General features: G+C 63.8%; 1 protein-coding gene across 1 annotated transcript; it reads left to right on the forward strand.

The window, feature by feature from the left end:
- Positions 1-1,260: 1,260 nt before the first annotated feature.
- Positions 1,261-14,131, forward strand: SEMA3G (semaphorin 3G). Its single transcript, XM_082321500.1, has 16 exons — positions 1,261-1,356; positions 5,342-5,502; positions 6,570-6,632; positions 8,230-8,349; positions 9,035-9,125; positions 9,235-9,351; positions 9,598-9,740; positions 9,820-9,934; positions 10,040-10,109; positions 10,319-10,463; positions 10,746-10,977; positions 11,097-11,188; positions 11,470-11,511; positions 11,696-11,921; positions 12,221-12,360; positions 12,458-14,131. Exons 1-16 carry the CDS (start codon positions 1,263-1,265, stop codon positions 12,920-12,922), a joined length of 2,316 nt encoding a protein of 771 aa, XP_082177626.1. The 5' UTR covers positions 1,261-1,262; the 3' UTR covers positions 12,923-14,131.
- The last annotated feature ends 339 nt before the right edge of the window (positions 14,132-14,470 follow it).

Raw genomic sequence — 14,470 nt, forward strand, 5'->3', positions numbered from 1 at the left:
GGGTGCTGGACCTGTCCCAGAGCCACGCTGTGCCGCCCACCCCTAGGGTCTTCCCTTGGGAAACAGGCTACGGGCCAGCCAAGTGCTCGCTGAGCCGAATTGAGGTGGTTTTGTCCCAGTTGCGGGGGTTGTGGAGCTGCTCCATTACAAAAGGGACACGGTTTAGTGGTGGACTTGGCAGTGCCAGGTTAACGGTTGGACTTGATGATCTTAAAGGTCTTTTCCAACCTAAGTGAGTCTATGATTCTAGGTTGGGGGTGAGCTGGAACCCCCCCGTCCTCCTGCCTCCCTTTCCAGTTGAAGCTGCTGCAGCCCTCGGGGGGCTGCGGGAGGGCTGGGGCTAACGTGGCTGCCCCCGTGCTGGGCTGGGAGAAGGGATGAGGCTGCTGGTGATGGAGCGCTGCAGAAGCCACCAGCTCCTTGGCTCCGTCCCCTCCGCACAGCGCTGGGGAGAAATCCAAGGCTTTTGGGAGGGGTACACACCTGCCCGTGTGCCGAGGCGCCGTGGGGAACCCAGTGTGGATTCTCTGATGTCTCATACGGCCATGTCCCCTGACCTTGGGGGAGGATGGCATGGGAGTGGTGTGGGTGCCGCGGGGTCCTGCTTGCTGGCCGGCGTCCCCGCTCAGGGTGCAGGTGAGCAGGCACCTTTGCAGGCAGGCCGGCAGCGGTGCATCCCCACTGCTCTGTCCTCTGCCCTGTGGGTGCACCAAGGCTGGGTGCAGCACCCCGTGCCCCCCTCGATCCTGCCTAGCCCCCTTCCCCACCCGACCTGGTGTCCCCAGCTTGCCTGGCCGCTGAGGTGGGACCCGAGAGCCGGGTACGAGCCGGCTGCTTGCGCGTGCTTGGAGATCACCCCGCGCTGAGCGGGCTTCTCGGGGGACAGGCTTGCGTGCCCTCTCCCACCCCTCCGGGAGGGCAAGGCTGGGGGACCCCCGCTTCCCCTGCCCTGCTCCCCATTCCCAGGGACGCGCCAGAGGGGCTGGCGGGGCTCAGGGCTGCGGGAGGGCTGCGCTCGCTTCTTCGGGGGCGGGTTGCAGGAAAGCCTAAACTGCTGGTGGCAGGTGACGATTTGGGGGTGTGCGGAGCTCTCGGACCCCCCGGGGGATGGGCCCGTCCCGCCTCGCCCGCCCCCCCCCGCGCATCCCCGGGGGATTGAGGCGGCGGGGCCGGGCCGGGGCGGGCCGGGGCGGGCCGGGGGCGGTCGGATGGCGGTCCCATAAAAGCTCGGTGCCACCGGCAGCCCCGGGAGCGGCGGCGGGATGCGGGCAGCGGTGTCGGTGTGGGTGTGCTGGCTGGGGGCTGCGCTGCTGGCGGCGGGGCGCAGCCTGCCCCGGCTCCGCCTGCCCTACCGCGGTGAGCCGGGCCGGGGGCACCTGCTGCGGGGGGGGCTGGGGGGTGCCTGCCCACGTAGGGGGGTCCTCGGTGTGTGTCCCCCCCCACGGGGGCTGGGTGGGGGCTTGGGGGGGGGTCTCAGCTGTGGGCGCTGCGCCCAAAGTGCGGGTTTATGGGGTTTTTTTGTGAGAGGGGCACCTTGCGCTGGAGGCTCGGTTTGGGCTGGGGTTTCGGTGGGTGGCTGCCTGGCACTCTCCCCTTCCCCACGCGGGACGTGGGGGGCCCCTGAGGAGGAGGGGGGGGGGACGGGACCCGGGTGATGGGGCGGGGGGGATGCGCCGCCGGGCTCCGCGCCAGCCCCGCCGCTTCCCACGAGGGATCGTCTCCACGTGGAGTGTGTGGGGGGGGGGAAACTGAGGCACGGCGCTGCTCTGGCACCGGCATGCTCTGGCATGTGGGCTGGGTGAGTGCTGCCGTGCGTGGGCATCCCCGTGGGTGCTCAGCATCCCCTGGGTGCTGCTCAGCCCGGGCACCCTCCGAGCCCTGCCGCACTGGGGTGCGGGTGCTGGGGTGCCGGGGGGGCCTCGGGGTGCTGCGCTGGGAGTGCTTGGTTTTAATTAAAACTCTCACTGTGATCCTGCTCTGGCTTGCTGCATCCCCCCCTCTGCCAGCTTAATCCACAGGCTGCTTCCAGCCAAACTTGACAGAGGAGTTCAGAGCGCCTCAGTCTCCTCCTTCTTGCCTAAAAGCAATGAACCTGCTCTAAAAAAATGAAAATAAAATAAATTGCATAATGCATATCTTCCCCCTTCCCAAAGAGGGGAAAGGCCTGGGGCAGCCCAGCTCTCGGAGAGCCCTGGGAGCTGCAGAGCACGTCCCTATACTGGGGGAAAGCTGCCGTCTGCCCTTGTGCTGCTGGGGTTGGGGGTCCCCTGGCCCTGGGGCACCGGCTCGCTGCATCCTTGCCTCTGTCCTGGGGCAAAGGGGGTGGCCCCAAGGACTCCCTCCCTGTTGAAAGGGGGAAACTGAGGCACGCAGTGGCCTTGCTCACCCTGGGAGGCAGCAGGCACCCAGGATGGCTCCTGGCTCTGCCTTGTGATGGGATCAGTGCCCACAGGTTGGGCTTGGCAGCTGGGCTAGGAGGTTTGGGGTTCTGGCAGAGCTTGACTGGGGGCTCAGGTCTGGCTCAGCACCTGATCCACTCCAGCCCAAAGTCCATCAGTGCCATGCCACTCCCCAGGTGCGAGGGGCTCCCCGGGGCTGGGAGGGCTCCTTGGCCTCCCGCAGGGAGCGAGCAACCTTTTGAAGCTTTTTTTTCTTCTTAAGATAATTATTCTGTTCCTCTTCCAAATTGGAAACAGAAACTGAAATTTCCCATGAAACAAATTCTGCCACCGCCTTCTCCCTGGGGGGAAGAAAAAGAAATTAAAATTTCAATTAAAACCATTAGAAGCCACTGAAATGAAAACTGGGGCGAACTGAAGCTGCTTATGCTTAGCTCCTCGGCTTGGGCTTGTGCGTGACTGGTGGCTCCGGCTGCGGGGCGACGTTTGGGGGGGCCATAGGGGAAGGTGTCGCGCTGTGGGTGCAGGGGTGGCTGCGTCCCCAGCGCTCCCTCTCACTTCAAGCTGCTCTTTTCCTTCCGCTTTGACTTCCAGCAGAGGCTTGTGTAAGAGGGGAAAGAGCATTTTGCTGCTGCGTGCACCAGGAGCCTCGCAGCACAGCCCAGTGCCCTCTGAGCTCTCCACAGTCTCCCCCAAGGGACCCCTGTGCTTGGGGGGGTGGCTTCTATGGGACTCCCACCCTGGGGGTAAAGGGGTGCTGGGGATGGATGGAGCACGGCAGGGTGCTGCTCCCTGGGGAGAGGAAGCCAGGGAAGGGGAAGGCGCCCGGAGCCGGTGTAACCCGAGGCGCGGGAGGAATTTGTTGGGGCTGGGGGAGAGGAGGAAGCCTCGTCTGAAACAATAAAAGGAGCCCAACGACTTTGCCAATGTTATTCTGAGCTGGGAAAATATTATTGCAGGGCAAGAATAGAAGGAGACGACAGCATTTTCCCGGGCTAGGCCCAACAATGTGGGAGGACCTGAGATGCTGGGAGGGCACTGGGAGGAGGGTACCCCCTGGGGAGATGGGGCTGGAGGGTTCCCGGGTGCGTGGTGCCAGCTCTGCTTGCAGGCACAGGAATCTTTCTGGTGAGGATAGAGCCACTGGCGCTGTATCCCTCCATGCCACCAGCATCACCAGTTAGGACACTGGGACTGCCCTTGAGCGACTTGGTGGGGAAAGGAGCTGTGTGTGATGGGGTGGAGGTAGCCGTCCCCACCCTGGGGATGGACTCTGTCCCCCTTGCAGGTCCCAGAAGAGGCATTTCCCACCAGGATGGGGACATTGTGCCGCTGGCCACCTCCTCGTGGCAGGGCTTGGTACTCCTGTGTCCTTGGCTGCTGGCAGCTTGGGCTTGTCCCAGCGCCACCTCCCCTCCCATGGGGACATGTATGAGGGATGCTCGGGCTCGCTATTTCCCTGGGGTCAGCAGCGGCGGCTGGCAGCCTTCCCCAGCGGAGGGTGTCTGGGGACATGGCTGTGCCTATCAATGGCGCTTTGTCTTCCTCCTCCTCCTCCCGGCGGTTGCAGTGGCCTGGCCCAGGGTCGGGGCAGTCGCTGGGATGGGGTTTCAGAGCCCGGTGAAGCTGAGCCGCTCCCTCTTGCCCTCTCCCTCTGCGGCAGCTGGGTGGGCGCCAGTGTGCTGGGGTTTTCGGCTTGCTGACCCTGAAAGTCATTTCCTGCTGGGAGCCAGTCGTGCCACTGCCCCCGCGGTGGCGTCACTGCGAGGGACCCTCAGCATCCCATGGGATCTGGGCTTGGACCTGCTCTGGGAGCCTTGACCATCAGACCCTGTTGTTTCGGGCTCTCGGGGGTGCCGGGAGTTGATGTCCGTCCCAGGGACGCAGCGTCCCTGTGCCGGTGCTGTTCCCCAAGTGCCGTCCCCGTGCTGTGGCAGGGCGGAACCCTCCTTGACAGCAAGTTCTGATGGCGGTGGTGGCAGGCTGTGTGTGCTTGTTTCCCCATGGCACTGGCTGGGTGCCTGCTGTTGTGTCCCTGGCTGGCACCCGGAGGGCACAGGACCCGCTTTTCTGGGGTTGACGGCAGGCACGGGCTTCACCAGGCTTTCATGTACCCCGACTCGCTGCGGCATGGCCGCAGTAGGAGCCCAGAGTGGTTCAACTGAAGTTTGCTGGGGGCAAACTTGCTCGGCACCCTGCTGCCCACTGGCTCCATGGCTTTGCCCTTGGCTGGGAGGGAGAGCAGCACCCCGGGCAGGGTGAGGTCGGGATGCACGCATGTCCGGGAAGGGATGGAGATGGACGCTGCTGCCTGCAGCGGCTGGGAGCAGCTCTTCTGCTGGCCCTAGGATGGCTCCACAATACTCAGAAGCAGCAGCTCAGAGGGACCCTCTCCCCTCTGTGCCCATTGCAGCCCTCCAGTCACCCCCTGAAAAAGTCAGGACCCCTTGGTGCCACCACCAGGGTGGGGGTCCGAGCATCCTTTCACATTTTCCAAGCAGGTGTGAAGGGCATTCAGAGGCTGGGAGCCCGCATGGCACCCCTCTCCGTTTTCCCTTGCTGCGATGCCCCTTTGCTGCAGCATCCTTCGACGGCTGGGCCCCAGGTGTGGGAGGCTCCTGGGGGTGTGAGAGGGCACTGAGCTGTGGGATGTTATCCATCGCTTTTCCCTCCTGTCCTTGTGTTGGGTGACAGCTCAGGGCCGTGGGGCTGCGCTGTCCCTGTGGAGTGGGCTGTGAGCTGGCATCTGGGGGACCCCAGAGTGTGCAGCAAATGGAGGGACGTGACGGGGGCCGTGGGGGAGCAGGACGTACCCCAGGCTTGAGGCGAGTACTTGTGCCCATGGCCGGGAGGGGACATTCGGGGTGAGTGGTGCTTATGACACCCTGCGGGTCTTTGGGGCTGGGATGGCTCCTCCTGACGCTTCCCTTCCTCCCCGGCAGAGCTTTTGGGCACCAACCGCTCTGTCCTCTTCTTTGGCCACCGAGGCTTCCTGGGCTTCCGCTCCCTCTACCTGGATGAGTACCGCGACCGGCTCTTCATCGGGGGAAAGGATGTGCTCTACTCCCTGCTCCTGGACGGGGCCAGCGCGGATGCCAAGGAGGTGAGCTGGGTCCTGCTGAGCACCCCCGGGTCTCCCTCCCCACCCTGGCCCCCCGTGCACCCCTCGCCCCTCCGAGCAGGTGGTGCCTGGCCAAGCCAGGCAAAGCCACCCTGAAGCAAGACCTGCCCTGGGGATATCCCTGTCCCAAGCACCCTGAAATGCATCTGAAAACTTGTGCTGCCTGGCAAGGGAGGGCTGGCCATGGTGGCTGCAGGGCAATTAGCCAGCAATTAGTCGTGGTTGGCAGCTGGTGGCACAGCCCACCCATGAGTCCTGGGTGCTCAGCGGGGTCTTGGAGCCCGCTCTTGTAAAAAGCTGCTATCGGGAGAGTGAGTGCTCCCCATCCCCATCCGGGCATCCCCTTCATGGGCCAAATATACAGCTGAATGCCTGCAGAGACGAGGAGCTAAAAGCATCTGTCATTGTAATGAGCTGTGCCAGGGCTCAGCTGGCAAAGCCTCCAGACCTCTCCCGGCTCCTTGGTGGGAGAGATGATGGACCAGAGCAATGACACTGAGCCAGTGAGGAGTTCCCCTCCTCCTTCACCCTCTCCACTTTGACGATTTGTTTTTTAAAAGTGGCTCTGGGCCGTTTCTAGCTGAAGAAAGCGGAGAAGGAAATGAAGTGCCCCTCGGTGTGCTGGGTCACCGCCATGGGGTCAAGGGCTTGTGTACCCAAGCTGCCCTTGGTCCAAGAGCTGCTGAAGGCTGTGGGGGACTCGAGCTCCATCACTCCCTGCTGTCCCCCAGCACCCTTTCCCCACGCCACCCACAAGTCCACCCCCTTCCAGGCCAGCTCTGGCCATCCCCAGTGTGACCACCCAAATCCAGCCTTGCTGCGGGCTGTGACCGCCGGGGCGCGTGTCCCCAGGAGGAATGGTCCTGCCCTGGGTCGCAGGGTGGGAGCCCTGGCCTGGGTGGGCTCTGGGGAGCTGTTGGTCGCTCTCTTGGTCGCTCTCTTGGTCCCTCTCTCCATCACCATGCCACTGGCAGCCTGTGGACGTGTATTTGCAAGTCTGGGTCCCTGCTGTCCCCCCTCCCTGCTCCAACACGTCCTTTGTGTTTCAGATCTACTGGCCTCCCCTCCCTGGGCAGACGGAGGAGTGTTTTCGGAAGGGGAAGGACCCAGGGGTGAGTCTCGCCCCATGTGTGCTCTGCCCTGAGATGGGGGGGAGGGGTGCCCTTGTGCCCCGGTGCTCCCCCTGCACCAGGGCTGTGCCATGTCATCCCGCTGGGGATGGCCCCATGGGGCTCACAGGCCAGTTAATGCCGGGGCAGAGCAAGGGACCATCCCAGTGCATGAGGGAAACTGAGGCAGGGAGCTGGCGACCAAGCCTGGCCACGTGAGACGCTTGTGCCAGGCTCTGGAAATCTCATCTCTGGGGTTCTACTCAGCCCCACAGCTGCAGAGTGGTGGCCAGCGTGCCCCAAATGTGGCTGTACCGAGTGGGCAGCGATAGCCGTGCTCAGAGACCTGAGCTCAGAGGAACCGAAAGCCCCGTGCTGTGCACCGGACCCCAGCAACGTGGTCTGGTCCATCCTGGCTGCCCCTGATGGTGGGAAATGTGTAGCTTGCCCAGGTTCAGTGACCTTGCTCCCCAAACCTTATCCCTCTTTGCATCCCCCCTGCCCTGATACGAAACAGGACTATGGCGGGGAGAAACTCCCTGAGGCTCCCCCAGCCAGACTAATTACTCCCCGGAGTCCCTGTCCCGCTCTGCGTGTTTATTTTACAAGCTTTCACTGACAGATCCAAGCCTGGGCAGGCTCGATTTTTTATTTTTCTTGAACATATATTTTTTTTTTGACTTGCTATTTTAGAGGCTCTTTGCAAAGGGAAAATAAACAGCGGGGAGGCTGGGAACCCCCAGGGCAGCTCGGTGGCGGTGTTCCCAGCAGATGAGGGGCCTCGCATCCCACCGGGGGGAGCGATGGGGGGCAGGCAGGGCTGGCGCTGGCCGGGGGGAGCTGCCGAGCTAACGGTGGTGATACCTGAGTGGGAGAAGGATAGGAGCCCTTTTCCAGCGGGAACTGCCAGGAGAGACAGTGCGGGGTCAGATGTGGCAGGTCTCTGGCCCTGGAGGTGTCATCGCTACTTGTCCCCGGTAGAAGGGGACAATCCCAGACAGTAGCGGTCGGGGCTGTCCTTAAGGCAGCCGCGGATGTCTATGGGTATCCGTCTCCATCTCCCACATTTCCTCCTTTTGTTTCATCCCTGGCACAAGCAGGAACATGATGGGGAAGGACATCCCTGCATCTGGTCATGTCCTGGGTGCCAGGAAGAGGAGGGTCCTCAGGGGCTTGGGGCTGGGTGTGGGAGCTGCCGCCGGGAGCTTGCTGGGTGGGCAACCTTGCTCCCCTGGCTGGCGTGGGCTGTGTGATGGGGTGAGTGCACGGGTGCCCGTGGGCAGGAGATGGCCAGGAGCCGGCTGGATCACGCATGGTTCCCCCAGGGATGCTCTCAGCAGTAGGAGGACCAGTAAAAAGCCCCATCCTTTTGCAATGGGCTGGGGTCCACCCAGATCAACTCCATGCAAGCCCTGCCGTGGGTGCAAGCTGCCATCTCACAGCCCTGGCGCTGGGGTGAAGGCAGAGAGCCTGGGTGCAGCCCAGGGAGCCAGGGCTGGGGCTTGCACATCATCGTGGGGCCCCAGGCAGAAGCAGGGAGCTAGGGGTGGGCAAAGCACCGAGCCCCCCCAAACCTTCCCCTCCCCTGCCGTCCCCCCAGACTGATTGTGCCAACTACATCCGTGTGCTGCACCCCTACAACCGGACACACTTGCTGGTCTGCGGGACGGGCGCCTTCCACCCCATCTGCGCCTTCGTCTACGTGGGGCACCGTGGCGAGGTAGGGCAGCACCATGGTGGGGTGCCCATCCTGAGCATCCACGGTGGGATGCCCTGGGGAAGTAGATCCCCATCTTCTGCCTCCTTCCTGGGGGGCTTCGGGACTGCATGGGGATGCTGGATGCGGTGTTTGCTCCATGCTGAATACTGGGCGGGGGAGGAACCAGCTCCTTGTTGCCCCTTTACTCTTGTGCTACCCCCTCCCCAGCTCCCCCACATTTCTGGCCTGGCATCGTCTTTCCGGATGTGTCCCCTGGGGCTGGTGTCCTGCCAGGGGCTGCAGCGTGGGTGGCGTTTCCTCCTCTCCCAGCCCGCTGCTCATAAATCAGGTTGCCCGGGGTGGAAAGGCAGGGCCCTCTGTTTCCTCCTCGCAGCCTGGCGCCGTGTGGGCAGCGGGAGCCCTGCCCATACCACAATGCCTCCGGCCAGGCTGATGGGTGAGCGGTGGGGCTGGCAGGTCCCTCCAGTTGCTGCGCATCCTCATAGCATCAGACTTGCCTCAAAAAGCACAGATCCTGCTTCCAGACAGTCCCTTTGGGAGTGCTGGAGCTGTGGGTGCTGGCAGCGAGGTGCCTGCAAGCTGGGCAGGGACCAGTGCCAGCCCCTGCGTGCCCAGGCACGGCCTCGCTGCCCGGGGCAGGGTTGGGGCTCACCTGCCTGCTCCCTGCCTGCTCCCCCTCACCCAGCACACCTTCAGCCTGGACCCTGCCAGCGTGGAGACCGGCCGGGGCAGGTGCCCGCACGAGCCCAGCCGTGCTTTCTCCAGCACTGTCATCGGTGGGTTGTCTTCCTCGGGAACCGAAAGCCTTTGGGGTGCTGGGACCAGGGACGGTCCCCATGCCAGCCGGGGCTGGCTCTCAGCCCCACGGTGGGGTGTTTTTGCCAGGCAGGGAGCTGTATGCTGGCCTCACTGCAGATTTCTTGGGCCGCGATCCTGGCATCTTCCGCAGCACGGGGACCCGCTCCGCCTTGCGCACTGAGGTGGATCAGCGCTTACTCAATGGTAACAGCTCGCCTCTGCCCCTCCATCCCCCCTGGCTGGGCTAATGCCGGGGACCGCTAGCCCTGCGGTGGCTGGGGCATCTGCTGGCCATGGTGCAGCATTCCCCATGCCAGGTCCAAGCAGGGAAAGGCACTGGGGCAGCAGGGTCTGGGGGTCCTCCTGGCTGGCATCCAGTGTGGTGCGGGGGTCTGGAGGTGATGGCCGTGCCCTCTCACCCCACCTGACGCAGCTGTTTCTTGCTCCTAGACCCCAAATTTGTGGCAGCCCACTTGATCCCAGACAACGATGACCGGGACAATGACAAAGCCTATTTCTTCTTCACGGAGAAGGTGGTGGAGGCAGACAGCAAGGAGCACACCATCATCAGCCGGGTGGCACGAGTCTGTGTGGTAAGGTGCTGGTGGGGACCATGGGGCACAGGGATGCACCAAGTCACAGCGGTGGCCCTGATGCTCCCTGTCCCTGCAGAATGATGCTGGTGGCCAGAGGGTGCTGGTCAACAAGTGGAGTACCTTCAACAAAGCCCGGCTGGTGTGCTCCGTCCCTGGCCCTGGTGGCATTGACACCCACTTCGATGAGCTAGGTAAGGGCTGTATGGAGCTGGGGACCTCACCAGAGCTGGTCCCTTAGTCAGTGGCTTTAGGAAGCCCCTGGGCTTCCAGGAGAAACCCCATGGTTTTATCCCCAGAGGATGTCTTCTTGCTGAGGACGAAGGATGGGAAGAGCCCGGAGATCTACGCCCTCTTCAGCACCATCAGGTGGGTGGTCCAGCTCCAGCCCCTGGGGACATCCAGCTGCAGCTGCCCATGACCTGCCCTGTCACCGTCACCACGTGGCTGCTGGCTGCTCCCCAACCTCCGCCAGCTCTGCCCTGGTCTGTACGGAGATGTCGGTGCTACCATGCCCCCCATCGATGCTGCCGGTGCTGAGCCTGGCTCTGCTCACCCCCTTCACCGTCCCCTTTCAGCCATGTCTTCCAGGGCTCCGCTGTCTGTGTGTACCGCATGGCTGACATCCGGGAGGTCTTCAACGGGCCCTTTGCCCACCGGGAGAGCCCCCACCACCAGTGGGGTGCCTATGAGGGCAGGGTGCCCTACCCACGGCCGGGCGTGGTAAGCGACTCCCTGGAGCTCCGGGTCCCCTCCGCTCCTCCAATTGCTCTCGGGTCGGGGGTGGTGGGGCCAATCCCCCATCTTGTCACCTTCTGGGATGGGGTCCCTATGGGATCCACCCCGGGACAGCTGGGGACCAAGGTCTGGCAATGAGGTGGAGAAGATGGACCCCAAATTGGAAGGTGGGGAGGGACCCAAACCAGCTCTGCAGGGCAATGGAGGGGGAAGGAGGGATGGGTGCTGGGGTGGCCGGGCTGAGCTGGTCCCTCCTCATCCCCGCAGTGTCCCAGCAAGACCACCAACCAGCCCCGGCGGCAGTATGGCACCACCAAGGACTTCCCTGATGAGGTGATGCACTTTGCTCGCGCTCACCCCCTCATGTACAAGCCCGTGTACCCCCGGCACCACCGGCCCCTCCTAGTGAAGACCGACCTGCCCCACCGCCTGCGTCAGCTCGTGGTGGACCGGGTGGAGGCCGAGGACGGGCAGCACGACGTTCTCTTCCTCGGGACGGGTGAGCAGCAGGAGCGGTGTGCAGAAAGGAGCCCCGGTGCTGGGGCTGCCGGTGGGTACGGTGCTGGGGTGCACGATGACAGGGTACTCACACCTCCATGCTCCTCCTCCTCCCCACAGATGCTGGTTCGGTGCTGAAGGTGGTGGTCATGCAGAAGACAAGCTCGGCCACGACTGAGGAAATAGTCCTGGAGGAGCTGCAGGTTTTTAAGGTGCTGTTTGCTGCCCCGCTTGCAAGGGAGGGGGGCAGCGGGGTGGACTCAGGTTGGGGACACACATGAGGATGGAGACTCAGGGCTGTCACCCTGTCACCGCACTGTAGGGCACAGGGAGGTCTCAGGGCTGCGAGGGCAGAGGGAGGCCGGGAGTGTTTTCATCCTCCCCAAAAACATTCCTGGTGCCCCCCCCCCCCAAAGCCCTGGCAGCTCTGAACAAGCTGGGGTCTCTGTGGCAAGGTTTTTGCCTGCCTCACGTCCACTCTCCTCCCCTGCAGGCTCCTGTGCCCATCACCCAGATGGAGATCTCCGTCAAGCGCGTGAGTATGGACATGTCTCAGCCAGAGGGCGGGGGACAGTGCAGGTTACCAGGAGGGACTGAGCTGTTGTCACCAGCCTCTCAAAGCCCTCATGGTGCTTGCCCCGGGGGGGTCCCGGCGGAGGACCCTGGCTGCTGTGGCCACGGGGGCTGCCAGCATCACCATCTTGGTGCCGTTCCCCCAGCAAATGCTCTACGTGGGCTCCAGCCTGGGGGTGGCCCAGGTACGGCTGCACCGGTGCGAGACCTACGGCACGGCTTGTGCCGAATGCTGCCTGGCCAGGGATCCCTACTGTGCCTGGGACGGCACCGCCTGCACCCACTACCAGCCTTCCGGCAAGCGCCGCTATCGCCGCCAGGGTGTCCGCCATGGCAACCCAGTGCACCAGTGTCTGGACCAGAACCTGACCGGTGAGAGACTGGGGGGCCCGCAGGGCTGAGGGGCTCGTCCACGTGTCCTGGCATCCACAGCCGTCGGCACGCAGAGGGGCTTGCGGCCATCCCACGTGGGCTGGGGCACCCTCATCTCCCCATCATGTAGACCGAGGGGTGCCCCAAGAGGAGGTGGGTGCTGCTGGGGCTGGGGTCTGCCCCCAGGGAGAGGGGGAGAAGGGAACTGAAGCCACACGGTGGTCCAGGGGGGCTGACACTTGGGTGAGTGGAAGCCTGGCTCTGCCCTCCCCGTCAGCCCGTGTCTGTCTTTGCCCCAGTGGATGATTTTGAGAGCGTTGAGGAGAAGGTGCTTTATGGGGCGGAGAACAACAGCACCTTCCTGGAGTGTGTGCCCCGGTCCCCACAGGCCAGCGTGCAGTGGTTTGTCCAGAGGCCGCCCAATGAGCAGCGGGATGAGGTGAGGGTCCCCCTGCACCTGCCTTGATCCCCTTGCGAGGACACGGGAGGGATGTGGGGCCAGACTCGAACCCCTCCAACTTTGTGGTGGCCAACAGGTGAAGACAGATGAGCGGATCCTGCAGACGGAGCAAGGGCTGCTCTTCCGCAAGCTGCACCGCCATGATGCCGGCATCTACTACTGCAAAACACTGGAGCATGGCTTCACCCAGACGGTGGCCAAGACGGCCTTGGAGGTGATTGCCAGCGAGCAGCTGGCACACACCTTCCCCCGGGAGCAGGGGAACGAGCCCTCGCGCCTGCCTTGCCCCGAGCCCCGGCTGGCCCCACAGGCTCCCAAAGCCTGGTTCAAGGACATCATGCACCTCATCAACTCCCAAAACCTGCGGCGGGTGGAGGAGTACTGCGCCCACCTCTGGTGCGGCAGCCGCCCCCACCACCGCAAGAGCAAGCTGGCTCAGGCCAAGCACGCCCTGGCCAGTGCGGATGTGGGCAAGAAGGGACGGATGGCCAAACCCCACAGCGAGAGGAACCGTGTGCCCCGGCAAGCAGCGGCCACTTAGAGAGGGCAGGGTAATGGACATGGGGTGGCTGTGGGTGAGGACCAGCTCCCCATGCTGCCGGCAGCCCCGGGGGGACCCCCTGCCCTGGCAGGTGGCTTGCAGTGGTGCCAGCCCGCTCCCTGCCCCTGCCGCAGTGGATGGGACACCAGGGCCAGCTCCTAGGCAGGTCCCTGTCACCCTTGGTGGCTGCAGGGCCACCTCCAAAATGGGCAGTGTGGTGGGATGCGTTGGCCCCCCCTTGCTCTTGCTGGGTGCCGCGGCAGGTGCAGGGCCACGGTCACTGGGGCGGGTTAGGGCTCGGCATGCATGGTGCCACCGCTGTGCCATCACCCCAGGGAGCTTGCTGGCTGGCTTTCTCTGCAAATAAAGGGGCCGGGGGGAGCAGCTGACGGCTCCAGGCTCTTTCCATGCCAGCACGGGGCCTGGGAAAGATGATGCCTGCTCTCACAGGGGGGAAAAAACTGAGCATCTCCCCAAAAAGCCTCTGTGCCCAGGATGAGCCCTGTCATCCGCTGCACCTGGGGAGCCAGAGCCATGCCATGCCTCCCAGGGCATATCCTGGGGAACAGGGCTCCTTCCAACCTTCCCAGTGGCACCAGCACAGGCTCAACAGTGCCAGCCCGTGTCTGGGTGCAGCTCCCCCCTTCCCCTCTGTCCCCCCCCCAGCCACAGACCGTTTTAGGGCTGGGCAAGGTTGGGGAGGAAAGCAAACGCCTGCGGGCAGGTTAGACCCGTTCCTAGGTAAACACAGGAGAGACACTGATGCCACCGCTGTCACTGTGCCCAGGCAGGAGCGAGGACATGCAGAAGATGGCCCCAGCACAGCTTGCGGGGGGGGCTGCACCTCACCCTGGGTGTGTTTCTGGTGGCTGGTGGCCCTGCGGGGCTGGGTGGGACAAGGCTGGTTTGGGGGGGGCTTGATGCTGGCTGGTGGAGCTAAACCAGCCCCCAGGGCCTCCCCCAGATGCAGGGGTTGGGGGGTAGGTGCATGGAGAGCACCCGCAGGCTGCCGGCAAGGTGCTCGCTTGCTTTCCTCGCCCGACATGAGCTCACTCGCCTGGTCAGCCTGGGGTGATAAGGATCTCCCCCTTCCTGAGGCAGGGCAGCCCCACACAATGGTGTGAACCGCGGTCCTGCCGGGATGGGCATTGTTCGGAGGCAGAGGAAAGGGAAAGAAAAATAATAATAATAATAATTAAACCCCCTAAATAGCTCACACAAAGCCAGGTCATGATATCATCGCTCCTCCCTGTGTGTGCGTGTGTGTGTGTTTGTGCTGCAGCAGCGGAGCACCACGGCTCGCCACGGTGCCTTTGATGGGAGCAAAGTCCCCCGGCAGCGCAGCCCTGTCCCACGGTGCACCCGTGGAGATGAGCTGTGGGTCCCGACCCTCTTCTCCAGCTCCCCGTCCCACCTCTCCTGCAAACTCAGGGGGCCTGCATGGGGTGTCTCCTGGGATGGGAGAGCTGTGGTGGGGCTGGCAGGCTGGGACACGTCCTCCTGGGAGGGGAGCAACACTGATTTACAGGCCAGACTGGAGTCAAGCAT

This window comes from Platalea leucorodia (genome assembly GCF_965183815.1).
Source record: "Platalea leucorodia genome assembly, chromosome: 9".
Classification (NCBI taxonomy): Eukaryota; Metazoa; Chordata; class Aves; order Pelecaniformes; family Threskiornithidae; genus Platalea; species Platalea leucorodia.